Source organism: Haliotis rubra, unplaced genomic scaffold (assembly GCF_003918875.1).
Source record: "Haliotis rubra isolate DU_JTF1 unplaced genomic scaffold, ASM391887v1 Scf23, whole genome shotgun sequence".
NCBI lineage: Eukaryota > Metazoa > Mollusca > Gastropoda > Lepetellida > Haliotidae > Haliotis > Haliotis rubra.
In genome coordinates this window covers 2,401,685-2,419,196 of record NW_025766336.1, presented here as the reverse complement: position 1 = coordinate 2,419,196, position 17,512 = coordinate 2,401,685, and the positions used below count along the sequence as shown (strand labels likewise).

Genomic DNA, 17,512 nt, shown 5'->3' with positions numbered 1-17,512 from the left:
CATGCCGGTGGGATAATAATTAACACAAAATAATACACAAGTTACGTCTTTCTTCATGGATCAATTCTAAATTTTTGCTCAAGGTTACTTCTACGATATTTATTGATAATAGATTGACATTTAGTTTACGATTATCAGTCTCTATGATCTTTCGGAATAGCCAACTCTAGACAGAATGTCTACTGACCCCACAGGAAGAGACACTCACAACAATTTCTGTCAGTTTGTTGCTCACCAAACAAGGCCATAGAAATATCTTACCTTTCTTTCTTTACTTTTTTATTTGGAGTTTCTTCTTTTTTAACTTCAGATTTGGACTCTTCTTTTTCTTCCACTTTTACAGGCTTTCTTGGAGCTGTGAATATGAAGGCATCAATTTACATGTTATCTTTATGAATTGCGGATATTCTGGGAACACATCTCAGTAAGATCACGTCTTAATCAGTATTTATACATAAAACATAAAACAAATGAACATACTTTAAGTTTCATAAAATCTTTGTAGAAGGTTTTAAGAAGACCAGAGTTACTTCCCTTTTACCCTCGCTGCCCACTTATTCACTCAAAGTCATCAAACAAATAGTGTTCAGGGGAGGTCAAAACTTACCAATCACAATTATAACTATATAACTATAAGTGCTCACCAAAAAAACTGTGAACAGGTTTCTTCTCCTCTTTCTTCTGACTTTTCACATCTTCTTCTTCATCTTTCACTTCTTCTTTAACCTCTTCTTTCTCCTCATCTTCCTTGTCACTACCTTTTCCTTCTTTCTTTCCTTTTTTCGTTACATTCTTCTTACTGTCTGCTTTTGGTGATTTCTTACCCGTCTTCTTCTTGGCAGCTGCTGGAACAATCAACACATTGGGTGTGTATGAGGTTACCTACAGTTGGGACTTCAAGTAGGAATATATATCACCACATACCTGTGCTGGGAATAAGAGGCCATGAAACGTTGGTCAAATACAGTGACAAGGTTGATCGCATGTCATTGTATATGTTGTGTAGATTAATGTTCATGATGTCAATCACCGGATTGTTTGGTCCAGACTTGATATTGACAAGTGGCTATCATATTGCTGGAATATTTTTGATGGCGGTGTCAAACTACAGCCAAACCAGCATAGGGTTCATCCCAATATAATATCTAATTACCAAGGGTGGTTGGTTTGTTGTTTAACACCGCACTCAGCAATATTCCAGCTATATGGCGGCGGTCTGTAAGTAATCAAGTCTGGACCAGACAATCCATTGATCAACATCATGAGCATCAATCTATGCAATTCGGATATGATGATGTGTTAACCAAGTCAGCGAGCCTGACCACCCGATCCCGTTAGTTGCCTTTAACGACAAACATGCTGAAGATCAAGTCTAACCCGGACCTAATTACCAAGGAATGGTGTGGACAACTACAGGAGTGCTACTGGTAATAGGGCAGACACACAGCCAGGAAAGGAGTAGACTTTCCCTACCTGGAGATTTCCCTTTCTTTCCCTTGCTTTCCTTCTTTCCCTTGGAGTCTTTCTTCTTTTCTGGGCTGTCTTCCTGTTCCTCTGACATGCTAATGTCTTTTTCCTTGTCATCTTTCTCCTCGTCTTTCCCCGTGTCGTCTTTCTCCTTGTCATCTTTCTCCTCGTCTTTCTCCTTGTCATCTTTCTCCTCGTCTTTCTCCTTGTCATCTTTTTCCTCGTCTTTCTCCTTGTCATCTTTCTCCTCGTCTTTCAGCTCATCCTTTGCTTCAGTTTCTGCGTCTTTGTCTTTTGATTCCGATTTCTTTTCATCAGACTCGCCATCCTGAAATCACCACCAGCAGACATGTTTTCAATATACTGGTTTTCTTCGGAAGAAATTACTTTTATGAGAATTGTCTTGTAACTGTAGTGAAAAATGATATAAGGCAAATAAAAGCAATTCCGTAACTGGACTAACTAGTACAAGGACCTACATCAACAGGGCACAAGGTTTACAAGTTTAAAGGCTGTGGCATAACCTACTTCCATCTCAATGTCATCCTGCTTTATTTCTTCTACACCTGTTTTAGCCTCTAGTCCCTCATCATCACCATCGGAGATCAGCTTCTTCTTCCTCTTGGCAGGACTGTCCACTTTTGGACTCTGTGAGACACTCTTCCTCTTCACGGCACTTCCTCCACCTATGCTTTTCCTTGCTGAAAAATTAAAGCAGTATCTCGTCAACATTTAAGCCATAAATGTCGAAAGAGTTGATACAATGGGGGCTATATTGTACAAATGATCAGTCATGGACCCCAAGAAGGACCTTAGGATCTGCCCCTGAAGTAGGGTCTTACACAGGCCTTGGTTTGGTTAGAGCACAATTGGGGTGGGGTTGGGTGGTTTATGACGGAGTTTTCAGTTACTGACCTCATCAAGATTAAATATGCATTCAATCAAGCACAGGCAAACTGTAGCGCAAATAGGACTGCGCAACAGAAAGAAAAATTACCAGTCTTTCTATATGTGAGCGAAGCGAACAAAGGTTGGCAACGTACTTCCCTCGCTTCAAGTCGAAAAATATTTTTAATATCAAAATAAAATATCGCCACCATCAAAGGTAGACACACATTTCCTCACAGGGTTGTGCTCTCAGATTTCCAACCTCATATTTAATAATTACTCACGTACAATATATGTAATTCAACATTTCAAGAGCCACTCGTGGCATATCACATCGTTCTTCGCCTCCATTACCCCTGCCGGCTTCCGGTTCAATGGAGTAAAGGAACAAGAATATGCAGAAATTAAAAAGAAATATCATATTGCCTAATTTTACCATTAACCTGTTGGATTGTTTGATGGGCATTCTAGAAATTGGTGACTAAAAAATGAAACATACAACTTTATGGATGACAACTTATTTATTGCATTGAGCAACGTTTCGTTATCAAGCTAAAAGTGAATACAACCAGATGTAGAGGAGTATATATACACAGTATGTTTTGACAACAGCAGATTAACATTAACAACCACATGTAATTGAATAACAACTGGTATATAATTATGAGAGGCCAGTGGGAGACTTAGAACAACAAATGAGACTGGGAACGAAGCAGGGGTAATGGAGGCGAAGAACAATTTGATATGCTACGAGTGGAGCTTAAAATGTTGAATTAAATATATTATATGTAATTAAAAGTAAATATTAAAAATGAGTTGGAAATCTGAGAGCACAACCCTGTGAGGAAATGGGTGTCTACCTTTGATGATGGCGATATTTTATTTTGATATTAAAAATATTTTTCGAACCGAAGCGAGAGAAGTACGTTGCCAACCTTTGCTCGCTTAGGTCACATGCAGGAAGACTGGTCATTTTCTCTTTGTTGCGTAACCCTATTTGCGCTACAATTTGACTGTGAATCATGTAGCCTTTACAGTTAATTTGGGTACAGACTGAATGTGAGCAATAGATAATAATGATAATTAACTGATTAATCTACCATTTGGCCCAATGCTCATTGTCATTATGTTACAGGAACAGGCTCCTGCATTTAAACAGATCCGACCTGATTTCCACATACCTGTTTTCCTTTTAGGAATTCCACATGGAGATTTGACAGGCGTGCTTGGCTCGGAGGGTGACGATTGGGAAGACACACCAGAATCCTTTGCTTCCTGGTGTAAAAGGAAGAAATGAATCAACAGTACAAAGAATTCCATGATGCAGGAATCATTTTTTAAGTAAATTTATTACTTCCATTTCATGCAAATTATGTTTCCATCAAATTCCTTGGGTTGGGCCAATATATAATAAAAATCATATATCATAAAAAGTTTCATTCGAATATTCATGATTGTTGTTATATCAATATCTTATAGACAGAAAGCTGAACTGCTGCACATCTCAAGTATGTGCTTATCACTCTCGAACAAAACGACCCCTTGTTATGACATGCTTGGTGAAACCTGAGTGAGCGAGTTCGTTTTAACGGCACTTTTAGCAATATTCCAGCAATATCATGCCGGGAGACACCAGAAATGGGTTTCACACATTGTACCTATGTGAGGAGTCGAACCCAGGCCTTCAACGTGATGTGCAAACACTTAAACTACTAGGCTACCCCACCGCCCCAGTGTCCACCCTTCAAAGAGCTCTTTTATCAAATCTCCAGGACAATTCTTCCCACATTTGTTGACCAACAAGCCAATACGGTAATTACGTCTGATGGCACCCCAAAAGTGTTGCTCATGCTATTGACTAATTGTTTGCCTGGACTCAAACATTTGCAGCATTATATATGTGTAACTGTTGACACTGTAAGGCGCCATTCACTCATCCCTCCAACAGTGATCACTTCCAAGATTCTACTACATACATCATTACAATAGTACCTGTCTCTGTTTAATCGGCATTCTAGAAGTCGGGGTGGTGGGGTAGCCTAGTGGTTAAAGCGTTGACTCGTCACGCTGAAGACTCGGGTTCGATTCCCCAAATGGGCACACTGTGTTAAGCCCATTTCTGGTGTCCCCCGCCGTGATATTGCTGGAATATTGCTAAAAGCGGCGTAAAACTAAACTCAGTCAGTCAGTCAGTCATTCTAGAAGTCAGTAACGAAGATTATTACGTAAGCATATTTTTCCAACTACCTGATTGGTCTAGAGGCGGTCACGTGACCGTTGACAGAAAAGTATATTGACTCCAACCCAGGTCCGACCAAAAGTCATATTGACTTGAGTTACTAAAAATAGATTTTGACGTCAAGCTATGACGTCATGCTATTGTTTACAGTTAGAACAATCAAAAATAATATAAGTTATCAGACAATAAAGGTATAGTTTTTTGATGACGTAACAATTGAATGACGTTATCCCATCGCTGCGCCATTCTAGTGTGCCCCCTCGTAATCGAACCATTATACATTATGTCACAATGTAAGCGGCGTCACGATGCATGTCAGTTGTCATCGCCTCGTACGGCCTCCTACAGTAAACTACTCCGTTGCATCCCGTTACTTGGTTTGCAGTTGCTTCACGCAGCTAACATCACTGGTGGAAACATTACGTTTATGTTTTACGACGGTTAAAATGTGTCAATTCAACTCACAAGTTTCAGCGACACGGTAACGTTCGCAATGTTTACATTCCCACAATGCAATCGTGGAATGTCGCTTCACTACTCAGCTTCATCTGGATGTACTGATCTAAACTTACGTTGGTAGTAGAAATGTGACGTTCATATTGCCCCATATGGTTTACGTTAATGACAGATGTAATTAAAATAATTCAGAAAAGATTTTTAATCTGAACGTAAACCGTCATCAAACTGTTATCATTTGTTTTTTTCTGGTAACGTTCATCTTAACGTAGGGGGGCATACACATCAATAGAAAGGTGCGCCAGTTAGCCATGTGCGAGGATTCTTAATTTAGGTCACCGACACCTCGTTTGTTTTCTGCCTTAAATTAATCGTAATTATCCTTAGAAAGTATTAAATTTGGCATCTTAGAAAAGAAATACAGTTCGCTCTACCACCATGTATAGTGTAATAAAGCACACTTGCCCTGAACTATTATAGTTAAAGTACGAGGACGCTTATAGTCACAGTATAGTTGACATGACGTTATTGGTTTGTAGCGAAAATAAAATTACTTTTCTTGACTAAATGGACATGTTTTGGTTTTTAGAAGCTTTTTGGGGTAATTACATAATAAAACAATTATGGACTGGTGAATTCGGTCAATACCTGTTTTTATGGACCCACACCGTCCTCAGTCAATATTGCTTTTCGCGGTCCATAAAAACAGGTATTGACCTCATCACCAGTCTATAATTGTATAATATTGTTATACATTGTACTAATGTATTCAGCAAGGGACAGAGGTGTGCTATACTCAGACTTGTACATTTAGACACAGTTCTGGAGGCTTTCACCATGTTCTGACCCAAAGAATACAACAGAATTTTGCAACTTATTTTTGTGCATGTTGGTTGGCTGGTTGGTTTGTTGCTTAACACCGCACTCAGCAATATTCCAGCTATATGGAGGCGGTCTGTAAATAATCGAATCTGGACCAGACAATCCAGTGGTAAACAGCATCAATCTACACAAATGGGATACGATGACCTGTGTCAACCAAGTCAGAGAGTTTGACAAACCAATCCAGTTATGACAAGCATGGGTGGCTGAAGACCAATTCTAACCCAGATCTACACAGGTTTGTGTATGTAAAGGGAAGTAACTCTTGCCTCTCATCTCACATTACATCAAGTTACCAGAAGACCAGCATTTTTATTATACTAACATTTGTATAATACCAATATCAAGCTCAGCTGCTTTTCCCTCGATCATTGGATGTCAAACTCAAACAGCACATCATATTATCAATCTCAACGTCCTGGGGAGAAGCCACTAGGCCCACAGAGTTATTGTGGCTTTCCCATCCTTACAAGGTACTCATTCACAGCTGGGTGGACTGGGACATGTCGTCACAGTCACAGTACTTTGTTGAAGTTTTACTGCACATTGCTGTACCAGCAACTGGGTGTTTGCACATATTCATGTGGCCACCATGTATACATTTACCGACGGATTCGTGGGTTCTGTTAAATGCACAGGGTTATGTACTGTACACTAGGGGTTGTGACAACACTGAAAGAGTCTGCACACAATGTTGACTCAAAGGTTTTTACACCCGGTCACAGGAGGGCTCGATCCTGGCACCTGGCGCCTTAGACATCTCGCCCACCACGCCCACACATTGTGTGATAATCATATACCCTGCTTATGATCACAAGTTAGATTACTATTGCTATAATCACTCCTCTTTGTACTGTACTGTGTCTGACACACATTGTGTGATAATCATATACCCTGCTTATGATCACAAGTTAGATTACTATTGCTATAATCACTCCTCTTGTACTGTGTCTGACACACATTGTGTGATAATCATATACCCTGCTTATGATCACAAGTTATTGCTATAATACTCCTATTGCTATAATGCTTATGATCACAAGTTAGATTACCTCTTGTACTGTGTCTGACACACATTGTGTGATAATCATATACCCTGCTTATGATCACAAGTTAGATTACTATTGCTATAATCACTCCTCTTGTACAATACTGTGTCTGACACACATTGTGTGATAATCATATACCCTGCTTATGATCACAAGTTAGATTACTATTGCTATAATCCTCCTCTACAATACTGTGTCTGACACACATTGTGTGATAATCATATACCCTGCTTATGATCACAAGTTAGATTACTATTGCTATAATCACTCCTCTTGTACTGTGTCTGACACACATTGTGTGATAATCATATACCCTGCTTATGATCACAAGTTAGATTACTATTGCTATAATCACTCCTCTTGTACAATACTGTGTCTGACACACATTGTGTGATAATCATATACCCTGCTTATGATCACAAGTTAGATTACTATTGCTATAATCACTCCTCTTGTACTGTGTCTGACACACATTGTGTGATAATCATATACCCTGCTTATGATCACAAGTTAGATTACTATTGCTATAATCACTCCTCTTGTACAATACTGTGTCTGACACACATTGTGTGATAATCATATACCCTGCTTATGATCACAAGTTAGATTACTATTGCTATAATCACTCCTCTTGTACTGTGTCTGACACACATTGTGTGATAATCATATACCCTGCTTATGATCACAAGTTAGATTACTATTGCTATAATCACTCCTCTTGTACTGTGTCTGACACACATTGTGTGATAATCATATACCCTGCTTATGATCACAAGTTAGATTACTATTGCTATAATCACTCCTCTTGTACAATACTGTGTCTGACACACATTGTGTGATAATCATATACCCTGCTTATGATCACAAGTTAGATTACTATTGCTATAATCACTCCTCTTGTACTGTCTGTGTCTGACACACATTGTGTGATAATCATATACCCTGCTTATGATCACAAGTTAGATTACTATTGCTATAATCACTCCTCTTGTACTGTGTCTGACACACATTGTGTGATAATCATATACCCTGCTTATGATCACAAGTTAGATTACTATTGCTATAATCACTCCTTGTATCATACTGTGTCTGACACACATTGTGTGATAATCATATACCCTGCTTATGATCACAAGTTAGATTACTATTGCTATAATCACTCCTCTTGTACTGTGTCTGACACACATTGTGTGATAATCATATACCCTGCTTATGATCACAAGTTAGATTACTATTGCTATAATCACTCCTCTTGTACTGTGTCTGACACACATTGTGTGATAATCATATACCCTGCTTATGATCACAAGTTAGATTACTATTGCTATAATCACTCCTTGTATCATACTGTGTCTGACACACATTGTGTGATAATCATATACCCTGCTTATGATCACAAGTTAGATTACTATTGCTATAATCACTCCTCTTGTACTGTGTCTGACACACATTGTGTGATAATCATATACCCTGCTTATGATCACAAGTTAGATTACTATTGCTATAATCACTCCTCTTGTACTGTGTCTGACACACATTGTGTGATAATCATATACCCTGCTTATGATCACAAGTTAGATTACTATTGCTATAATCACTCCTCTTGTACTGTGTCTGACACACATTGTGTGATAATCATATACCCTGCTTATGATCACAAGTTAGATTACTATTGCTATAATCACTCCTCTTGTACTGTGTCTGACACACATTGTGTGATAATCATATACCCTGCTTATGATCACAAGTTAGATTACTATTGCTATAATCACTCCTCTTGTACTGTGTGTCTGACACACATTGTGTGATAATCATATACCCTGCTTATGATCACAAGTTAGATTACTATTGCTATAATCACTCCTCTTGTACTGTGTCTGACACACATTGTGTGATAATCATATACCCTGCTTATGATCACAAGTTAGATTACTATTGCTATAATCACTCCTCTTGTACTGTGTCTGACACACATTGTGTGATAATCATATACCCTGCTTATGATCACAAGTTAGATTACTATTGCTATAATCACTCCTCTTATCATACTGTGTCTGACACACATTGTGTGATAATCATATACCCTGCTTATGATCACAAGTTAGATTACTATTGCTATAATCACTCCTCTTGTACTGTGTCTGACACACATTGTGTGATAATCATATACCCTGCTTATGATCACAAGTTAGATTACTATTGCTATAATCACTCCTCTTGTACTGTGTCTGACACACATTGTGTGATAATCATATACCCTGCTTATGATCACAAGTTAGATTACTATTGCTATAATCACTCCTCTTGTACTGTGTCTGACACACATTGTGTGATAATCATATACCCTGCTTATGATCACAAGTTAGATTACTATTGCTATAATCACTCCTCTTGTACTGTGTGTCTGACACACATTGTGTGATAATCATATACCCTGCTTATGATCACAAGTTAGATTACTATTGCTATAATCACTCCTCTTGTACTGTGTCTGACACACATTGTGTGATAATCATATACCCTGCTTATGATCACAAGTTAGATTACTATTGCTATAATCCTCCTCTTGTACTGTGTCTGACACACATTGTGTGATAATCATATACCCTGCTTATGATCACAAGTTAGATTACTATTGCTATAATCACTCCTCTTGTACTGTGTCTGACACACATTGTGTGATAATCATATACCCTGCTTATGATCACAAGTTAGATTACTATTGCTATAATCACTCCTCTTGTACTGTGTCTGACACACATTGTGTGATAATCATATACCCTGCTTATGATCACAAGTTAGATTACTATTGCTATAATCACTCCTCTTGTACTGTGTCTGACACACATTGTGTGATAATCATATACCCTGCTTATGATCACAAGTTAGATTACTATTGCTATAATCACTCCTCTTGTACTGTGTCTGACACACATTGTGTGATAATCATATACCCTGCTTATGATCACAAGTTAGATTACTATTGCTATAATCACTCCTCTTGTACTGTGTCTGACACACATTGTGTGATAATCATATACCCTGCTTATGATCACAAGTTAGATTACTATTGCTATAATCACTCCTCTTGTACTGTGTCTGACACACATTGTGTGATAATCATATACCCTGCTTATGATCACAAGTTAGATTACTATTGCTATAATCACTCCTCTTGTACTGTGTCTGACACACATTGTGTGATAATCATATACCCTGCTTATGATCACAAGTTAGATTACTATTGCTATAATCACTCCTCTTGTACTGTGTCTGACACACATTGTGTGATAATCATATACCCTGCTTATGATCACAAGTTAGATTACTATTGCTATAATCACTCCTCTTGTACTGTGTCTGACACACATTGTGTGATAATCATATACCCTGCTTATGATCACAAGTTAGATTACTATTGCTATAATCACTCCTCTTGTACTGTGTCTGACACACATTGTGTGATAATCATATACCCTGCTTATGATCACAAGTTAGATTACTATTGCTATAATCACTCCTCTTGTACTGTGTCTGACACACATTGTGTGATAATCATATACCCTGCTTATGATCACAAGTTAGATTACTATTGCTATAATCACTCCTCTTGTACTGTGTCTGACACACATTGTGTGATAATCATATACCCTGCTTATGATCACAAGTTAGATTACTATTGCTATAATCACTCCTCTTGTACTGTGTCTGACACACATTGTGTGATAATCATATACCCTGCTTATGATCACAAGTTAGATTACTATTGCTATAATCACTCCTCTTGTACTGTGTCTGACACACATTGTGTGATAATCATATACCCTGCTTATGATCACAAGTTAGATTACTATTGCTATAATCACTCCTCTTGTACTGTGTCTGACACACATTGTGTGATAATCATATACCCTGCTTATGATCACAAGTTAGATTACTATTGCTATAATCACTCCTCTTGTACTGTGTCTGACACACATTGTGTGATAATCATATACCCTGCTTATGATCACAAGTTAGATTACTATTGCTATAATCACTCCTCTTGTACTGTGTCTGACACACATTGTGTGATAATCATATACCCTGCTTATGATCACAAGTTAGATTACTATTGCTATAATCACTCCTCTTGTACTGTGTCTGACACACATTGTGTGATAATCATATACCCTGCTTATGATCACAAGTTAGATTACTATTGCTATAATCACTCCTCTTGTACTGTGTCTGACACACATTGTGTGATAATCATATACCCTGCTTATGATCACAAGTTAGATTACTATTGCTATAATCACTCCTCTTGTACTGTGTCTGACACACATTGTGTGATAATCATATACCCTGCTTATGATCACAAGTTAGATTACTATTGCTATAATCACTCCTCTTGTACTGTGTCTGACACACATTGTGTGATAATCATATACCCTGCTTATGATCACAAGTTAGATTACTATTGCTATAATCACTCCTCTTGTACTGTGTCTGACACACATTGTGTGATAATCATATACCCTGCTTATGATCACAAGTTAGATTACTATTGCTATAATCACTCCTCTTGTACTGTGTCTGACACACATTGTGTGATAATCATATACCCTGCTTATGATCACAAGTTAGATTACTATTGCTATAATCACTCCTCTTGTACTGTGTCTGACACACATTGTGTGATAATCATATACCCTGCTTATGATCACAAGTTAGATTACTATTGCTATAATCACTCCTCTTGTACTGTGTCTGACACACATTGTGTGATAATCATATACCCTGCTTATGATCACAAGTTAGATTACTATTGCTATAATCACTCCTCTTGTACTGTGTCTGACACACATTGTGTGATAATCATATACCCTGCTTATGATCACAAGTTAGATTACTATTGCTATAATCACTCCTCTTGTACTGTGTCTGACACACATTGTGTGATAATCATATACCCTGCTTATGATCACAAGTTAGATTACTATTGCTATAATCACTCCTCTTGTACTGTGTCTGACACACATTGTGTGATAATCATATACCCTGCTTATGATCACAAGTTAGATTACTATTGCTATAATCACTCCTCTTGTACTGTGTCTGATCAATTCTCTTGTACTGTGCTCCGACCACATTGTGTGATAATCATATACCCTGCTTATGATCACAAGTTAGATTACTATTGCTATAATCACTCCTCTTGTACTGTGTCTGACACACATTGTGTGATAATCATATACCCTGCTTATGATCACAAGTTAGATTACTATTGCTATAATCACTCCTCTTGTACTGTGTCTGACACACATTGTGTGATAATCATATACCCTGCTTATGATCACAAGTTAGATTACTATTGCTATAATCACTCCTCTTGTACTGTGTCTGACACACACATTGTGTGATAATCATATACCCTGCTTATGATCACAAGTTAGATTACTATTGCTATAATCACTCCTCTTGTACTGTGTCTGACACACATTGTGTGATAATCATATACCCTGCTTATGATCACAAGTTAGATTACTATTGCTATAATCACTCCTCTTGTACTGTGTCTGACACACATTGTGTGATAATCATATACCCTGCTTATGATCACAAGTTAGATTACTATTGCTATAATCACTCCTCTTGTACTGTGTCACATTGTGTGATAATCACATACCCTGCTTATGTGTTGATAATCATATACCCTGCTTATGATCACAAGTTAGATTACTATTGCTATAATCACTCCTCTTGTACTGTGTCTGACACACATTGTGTGATAATCATATACCCTGCTTATGATCACAAGTTAGATTACTATTGCTATAATCACTCCTCTTGTACTGTGTCTGACACATTGTGTGATAATCATATACCCTGCTTATGATCACAAGTTAGATTACTATTGCTATAATCACTCCTCTTGTACTGTGTCTGACACACATTGTGTGATAATCATATACCCTGCTTATGATCACAAGTTAGATTACTATTGCTATAATCACTCCTCTTGTACTGTGTCTGACACACATTGTGTGATAATCATATACCCTGCTTATGATCACAAGTTAGATTACTATTGCTATAATCACTCCTCTTGTACTGTGTCTGACACACATTGTGTGATAATCATATACCCTGCTTATGATCACAAGTTAGATTACTATTGCTATAATCACTCCTCTTGTACTGTGTCTGACACACATTGTGTGATAATCATATACCCTGCTTATGATCACAAGTTAGATTACTATTGCTATAATCACTCCTCTTGTACTGTGTCTGACACACATTGTGTGATAATCATATACCCTGCTTATGATCACAAGTTAGATTACTATTGCTATAATCACTCCTCTTGTACTGTGTCTGACACACATTGTGTGATAATCATATACCCTGCTTATGATCACAAGTTAGATTACTATTGCTATAATCACTCCTCTTGTACTGTGTCTGACACACATTGTGTGATAATCATATACCCTGCTTATGATCACAAGTTAGATTACTATTGCTATAATCACTCCTCTTGTACTGTGTCTGACACACATTGTGTGATAATCATATACCCTGCTTATGATCACAAGTTAGATTACTATTGCTATAATCACTCCTCTTGTACTGTGTCTGACACACAAGATTGTACTGCCATAGTAACACCTTTGTATTTTAGTGTTGGGAATTGGTTAAAATCTCATAATTGATGACTGGTTCATTAAAACCGATCAATCATTAAAAATAATTCGCATCATTTATCAATAATTAAATTTTTATTGTGTTCATTAACATTCTGGCAATCTGATTGGTTAACTGGGAACATTTCTTTTGATTTCATTTCCCAATGAATCTAAAAAAATAAGCCACGCCCACCGAACCGGACTACTTTCGGACCTGAGGAATGTCGGGGAATACCTTTACACAGCGAGGGAATTCCCTTGCACTCGGGTACCTTAATGAACTTTGGATAAACATTAAAGTGATACATTGTGGTTAACATAAACAAACAACTCAAAATCATCCGTGAGCGTTAATAAAGTGTTTATTTAATAAAAAGTGTTTGTCATAATACATTATTTGACTGGTTACTGTGGTTACCACGTGCAGTCAGAGAGCGGTCGTCTGCAACTTGTCTTGTTTACATTCCAACAAGATGGCGATTCCAAGTCACGGAAGTTTCGATCTGGGGAATTTTGAGTCGATTTTGAAGATCAATCTACGGAAGCGTTGCAACTCTTATACGGATAACATTGATTTTCGGATGATTTAGACCTGGAAGAAATTGAAAGTTTGTTAGAGATAACAGCATCAACCAGATCTACAAAAACATCGGGCAAATCCGCGAGATGACTAGTGCAATGCAAGTCGATGATAAGCCATCCCAAACACATCATTTCAAGCGTTTATCAAATAATGATTTACTTGAATGGGCGACTACAGACAATCAACATCCACAAAAAGAAACACAAAATGGGGTGTTAAACTATTCCAAGGTAGATATACACAATTCTTATAAATATTATTTTCAAATTCCATCCCTATTATATATTTTCTCAAAGCGAAAGACAGTTCATCAGCACAAAGTTGTATTTTTAAAAAGGGAACAATTATCAGAATGAGATTAAATTATGTAGATCTAACCGAGAAAAATGATTTGCTATAAAGTTACCTAGTTCAAAGTTTACATAGTTGGGTCTGTCATAGTCAGGTTTCTAGATATTGTTTTCGTTCTGTTTATTTAGATTGGTGGATTCGAGGCGAGGGAGGACTGTGATTTTTCAACAATTACACCAGAGGAACTTAACACAAAGTTGAGATTTTTCTACACTGAGGCACAGCCTAAAACCAGGAAACAAGATGTGAAAATATGCCGGCTGCACATGCTGCGAGTATCCTAAGAACACTTTAAAAATGTTAGTTCTGCCCTGAAAAGACACTTAAATGATATCGGAGAGATATTGACATTGTAAGAGATAAGCAGTTTAAGTCTGCAAATGATATGCTTGATGCCAAATTAAAGTACAATGTACAACATGGCTTGTCACATCCCACACAATATAAATCAATCATTGAAACAAGTGATCTGATGAAAATTAGCACTTATCTGCATTAGGCATCCAATCCTGTTATCCTCCGGTACAAAGTATGAATGCGACTTGGCCATCCATTTTGTAAGTCATGGTCTTGAATTTCACCAGCAGCTTAAGCCCACATCCTTTGAATTTGCGGTAGATGATAGCAATGTTGAATATGTCACACTGTCCCACCTAAACGTAAAACAAAAACATCCAGGGTGGTCTCAGCAGCGATGAAGCATAAGCGACAAGCGAATGTCTGTGACGAATGATATAAACCAATGTCCTGTCAATGCGCCTTAGCCAGCTCATTGACAAAAGTGACCCAAATGCGGATCACTTTTTTCGCACTGTAATAAAGATGCACTTAGTTCTCCAGGCGCACACAACATTTGGTATACAGCAACCCCAGTCAAAAATACCAGTTCACTTTCGTTTCATGTCTGACATATGTCGCAATGCCCAATGTAGTCAGTCACACACTGCTCATTGCCTTGGCCACAGCAATCCAAGCCATGAGTGACGCTGGCTTTGAACTTCGATCACATAATGTTTATGAGTGGCCATAGGAATGAAAGTTCGATCGCGTAGTTATAGTAAGCCACACAACGACTACTCAAAAACTAAGAATTAGCGAGGCGGCTTTCCGCCATTGTAGCGCCCTCGACAAGAGCATGCGCACGTTGGAACATCAGTTCATGGCATCGCAATCCCAGTCACATCACAGCCCCTTTCCACTTGCGCCAAATACTGCTGCCACTAACAATCTCAGTTCCACTAACTTCATGTCATCGGGCTTCATTTCCAATTCTCACTTTTCAAACTGTGTCTTTCAGTTAAGCTGGTAATAATTCAAATGTTTGAACTTCGAAACTTTGCCGTTACCGGCATCGTCCGCGTTGTCTTGTTCGCTCTGATTCGCAACCCGATGTTAGCTTGGTTGATTGACAGCTGTTTGGGGTGCTCTATGCTGATTGGCTAATGGTTTGGTAGGCGTGTCATTTTATGTAAATGAGTCACCTGAGTCATGTCGCGCCATTACGAATTCTTACACCGAAAATGTTAATCCGTAAATCGGTGGTAACAAAGATATCTGTTTAGATGAATTTGATTGTGTTTAAATAAAATATTGTTGAAAGCCTACAGTATTTGTTGTTGAATTTAATTATAAGGATTGACTGTGTATTTCTTTTCGTTGCATTGGGGTATGAAACTAAAACCAATGTGCAAACTTTTGTAAGAATCCGGCGTGGCGTGATTCATACAGTTGCACATTGGTTTTTAGTTTCATACCTCAATGCAACGAAAGAAATACACAGTCAATCCTTAAAATTTTCCTGATTATGTTTCTTAATGCACAAAACATACAGAAAATACATGTACAGTAGAACACGGATATAACGAACTCCAAGGGACCAAGAACTTTAGTTTGCTATATCCGGTGTTCATTATTCACATTTGACCGCCATCTTGGATTGTAGAGATGTCGAGACACGTATATGCTGAGGCTACAAATCTTTATTCTTGTACATGTACATTGACATAACATTAAAATTCTGAATTTATCATTCACAGACATTAGCTAGAACATGTTTAACAATCTCAACAATATGTTGATTCGCCGCCAACAAGGTTGATGTATACCGCTAAGTGACTGAGCTGACACTGAGTGAGTTCGCTAATCACGTCGTTAATTGGGCTTGGGGGTAGTAAATCAGTTCGCTATAGCCGTTAATTCGCTACTCACGAGTTCGTTATTCGCGTATAATTTTAATGATATTATAAAGGACTGTTGACGGGACTTTTAAATTTGTTCGCTATATCCGTTTGTACGCTACATCCGTGTTCGCTATATCCGTGTTCTACTGTAGTTCTTTCAGGGTTTTTTTGCAAATTGCACATCTTTACAGGATGACTTATGTTAGGAACTTATGTCCTGGATTTTAAAGATAAATTCAATCATGACTTGGTACAAGCTTGTAGTGCTTATGAAAAGTAACAGACAAAACCTACCTTGTGAAAAATATTGTCAATGTAAACAAGTGTTCCAAAATTGTTTGTGTTCGATTATGAGAAATTAAGATCGACTGCTTGGTCGTTTAGTCACTGCGACCAATCTTCAATTATTTCAATTAACCGGACCACCGTTATTGTCTTTATGAACAAAGTCAATTTTAGAACACAATTGTTAATTACATTCACATTTCTTTGTTGGTTTCACAACTAGTTCTTTTACAAATTTTATATAAAACTTGGGAATCAACAAGTAACAACATAATGATTGAAAAAAATGAATACTTCACTCACACATAGCTTCAACCATCTGGAATTTGTGTTGAATGAAATAGAATCAAATACAAGTGTAGAAGTGAGCACAGCTCACAGATCCCCGCTTCCCACTTTGGGACATGGAAATGACTGATATTGATATATATCATGTGACAAGGATCAGCAGCTCACAA

At 37.7% G+C, this 17,512-nt stretch overlaps 1 protein-coding gene across 1 annotated transcript in view; it reads right to left on the bottom strand.

Moving 5' to 3' along the window:
• The window catches only part of LOC124277993 (DNA ligase 1-like), a 101,961-nt gene that overhangs the window by 60,510 nt on the left and 23,939 nt on the right, over positions 1-17,512 (bottom strand). The window contains 5 exon segments of the mRNA XM_046713720.1: positions 262-355; positions 645-845; positions 1,474-1,795; positions 1,996-2,168; positions 3,537-3,630. Of these exon segments, the coding sequence (XP_046569676.1) occupies positions 262-355; positions 645-845; positions 1,474-1,795; positions 1,996-2,168; positions 3,537-3,630 (884 nt within the window).